This window comes from Kryptolebias marmoratus, linkage group LG5 (genome assembly GCF_001649575.2).
Source record: "Kryptolebias marmoratus isolate JLee-2015 linkage group LG5, ASM164957v2, whole genome shotgun sequence".
Classification (NCBI taxonomy): Eukaryota; Metazoa; Chordata; class Actinopteri; order Cyprinodontiformes; family Rivulidae; genus Kryptolebias; species Kryptolebias marmoratus.
This window is the reverse complement of record NC_051434.1, coordinates 22228801-22231332: the sequence shown is the minus strand read 5'-3', so window position 1 is coordinate 22231332 and position 2532 is coordinate 22228801. Positions and strand designations below refer to the sequence as shown.

The 2532-nt window shown below is 41.7% G+C and overlaps 2 protein-coding genes across 2 annotated transcripts in view; both read left to right on the top strand.

Annotated features, from left to right (window-relative positions):
• Nucleotides 1–2532, top strand: part of LOC112451524 (histone H3-like) — a 269127-nt gene that overhangs the window by 75532 nt on the left and 191063 nt on the right. The gene's annotated exons all lie outside the window — the stretch shown is intronic.
• nudc (nudC nuclear distribution protein) overlaps nt 1–2532 on the top strand; it is a 10111-nt gene that overhangs the window by 4283 nt on the left and 3296 nt on the right. The window contains exons 6-8 of the mRNA XM_017437985.3: nt 1607–1801; nt 1888–1971; nt 2077–2195. Of these exons, the coding sequence (XP_017293474.1) occupies nt 1607–1801; nt 1888–1971; nt 2077–2195 (398 nt within the window). The remainder of the gene's footprint in view (nt 1–1606; nt 1802–1887; nt 1972–2076; nt 2196–2532) is intronic.

The following is a 2532-nucleotide window of genomic DNA, read 5'->3' as shown; positions in this document are numbered from 1 at the left end:
AGGTTGTGCTGAAAAAAATGACTCCAAACATGGCAGGTTAAACCACTTTTAGGGTGAAATATAAAGCAAATTTAAAATAGTCCAAAAAACGTCCAGTTTCACCCTAGACCCCAGAGGGTTAAACAACTGAACATCAGCGTGTGAGGTTTGATTTAATCCCTCCTATAGCTCACTTCCTGTCCTCACTGTAGGACAGCAGATGGACAGCTGCTGCTGCTGCCGTCTCTTCTACACTTGACTTTTTGTCAGGATATGAGAGGTTCTGCCTTGTGGTACCTCAGGTTGTGTGATGAGACTCCAGCAGCAGTGTTGTGATTTATGCACAGCATATCATTCAGATAGGAGTTGGTCCAATGTCTTGCTTACAATACAAACAGAAACTTAGTTGTTTTTTTACGAACAGATCAGTAACAATAGTCACTCAGAAACTTGTAGAGCAGTCTTTATACTCAAAGGTCCAAATCTGATTTTTTTTTTTTTTTTTTTCCTGTTTTATCAGTTGAACACAACATTGATTTATTTTTCCATTATGATATTGTCAAAAGAACAGCTGACAGAATCTGTATTCCTTTAATTATGAAATCATTCTCTGTTTCCTGCCTATAAAATGACTGCTATAAACATAGTTTGGTAGGAATATCTCCCTTTTTGTCACAATGCTAATGAAGTCTAGAACATTGTGAGCTCTGTTCTTAGATGTTGGTTCTATTAGTTTTGCTACAGAATATTTTGACGCTTGATTACAGAGCTGATGGGTTATTTGTGATCTAATGAACTGAAGGTAAGTTATTGTGAACTATATTTGTAGTAGAAATTGCCAGCATAACGCTAAAACATAGAAAATACAGATGAATATTGAAATATTTATGTTAGTATTTGATGGAGCTGCATTATTTTGGAGAGAGAAAAATACCCCACATTATTGTCAGTGTATAATTTGGACACTGGTTTAATTTTGCTGATTTAATTTTGTTAAATCTACACCTAATGTCTAGGCTGTTGGAGGAGAAGAAAAAAAACAGAGTCTCTGCATCTCAAATGTTATGTAATATTTTCAGGATTTCAGAACACTAATTGTTGCCATTTTTCCTTCAACAGCGGGCAATAATGGTTTTGCCTGTGTGTGCACGTATGGTCGTTTATCTGTATTGTCAGCAAAATGGCACATAAATCAGTAAACTAATTTTAATGAAACTCACAGAAAGTAATTGAATTGACATCTACAACTGATTTAACTTCTGAGGTCAGCTTGATTGAAGATGGATGCCACACCAAAGCCATCTTAGCTGACACAAAAATGGTTTAAACTACGTCAATTTTACAACTATCAAGCTAAAAATTCAGTGTTTGTGGTTGGCAGTCAGAACACCTGCTCCAAGCACTAACAGATCATGCGAGTTCACACATGATTATTTTTCCAAGATTTGACCCAAACAGTTAGAACTCTGTGCCTTTTCAACATAGATGATCTTTGTCTAAAACTCTGGCCTGAAATGTGACGGGTGATATGCATTCTTTCACTGATTGCTACGCCTGTAAACTGTTGTTGTTACGACTGGACCAAAATAAGCTGCTGGGCATTAAGAGTTTTCATTTTGCCCCACAGCTAGTCCTGCATTTCGATGTGAAGTTCCGCATCAAGGGAAGGGATGTTGTGGTGGACATCCAGCGGCGCTCCATCAAGGTGGGCCTGAAGGGTCACCCCCCTGTCATCGACGGTCAGCTCTACAATGAGGTGAAGGTGGAGGAGAGCTCCTGGCTCATCAACGATGGGAAGGTGGTCTCCGTCCACCTGGAGAAGGTGAGCTCATGTAGAGTTGTCCAGAAGCGTGTCTCCATCCCTTCAGAGTAAATGCGATTGGTTCACATGGTGGTGTTTGCTTTCAGATTAATAAAATGGAGTGGTGGAGCAAGATTGTTACCACAGATCCAGAAATCAACACCAAAAAGATCTGCCCCGAGAACTCAAAGGTAGGAGATGGAGCTTTTCTACAATCCAGTGTTTTTTACAGAGTGATGTAAAATGTCACTAACACGTGGTCCTGATGGTGTCACATCCTGTTTCCTGCGGAGCAGCTGTCAGACCTGGACGGAGAGACACGTGGGATGGTAGAGAAGATGATGTACGACCAGAGACAGAAATCTATGGGTCTACCAACATCCGAGGAGCAGAAGAAACAAGACATCCTCAAGAAGTAAGTTCACACTATTGCAATGTCCAAACAAGAAACTGTACAGGAATAGATTTTTCCGTCTAACTTTACCTAAAGAGCTTTGTTGAATGTGGACTTCAGTGTCCTTGTTTCTTCTGAAAATCAGTCTCATTTGTCTATCCATCCATTCTCTTCCGCTTATCCGGGGTCGGGTTGCGGGGGCAGCAGCCTATGCAGGGAGACCCAGACTTTCCTCTCCCCAGCCACTTGGGCCAGCTCCTCCGGGGGAATCCCAAGGCGTTCCCAGGCCAGCCGAGAAACATAGTCCCTCCAGCGTGTCCTGGGTCTTCCTCTGGGCCTCCTCCCGGTGGGACGTGCC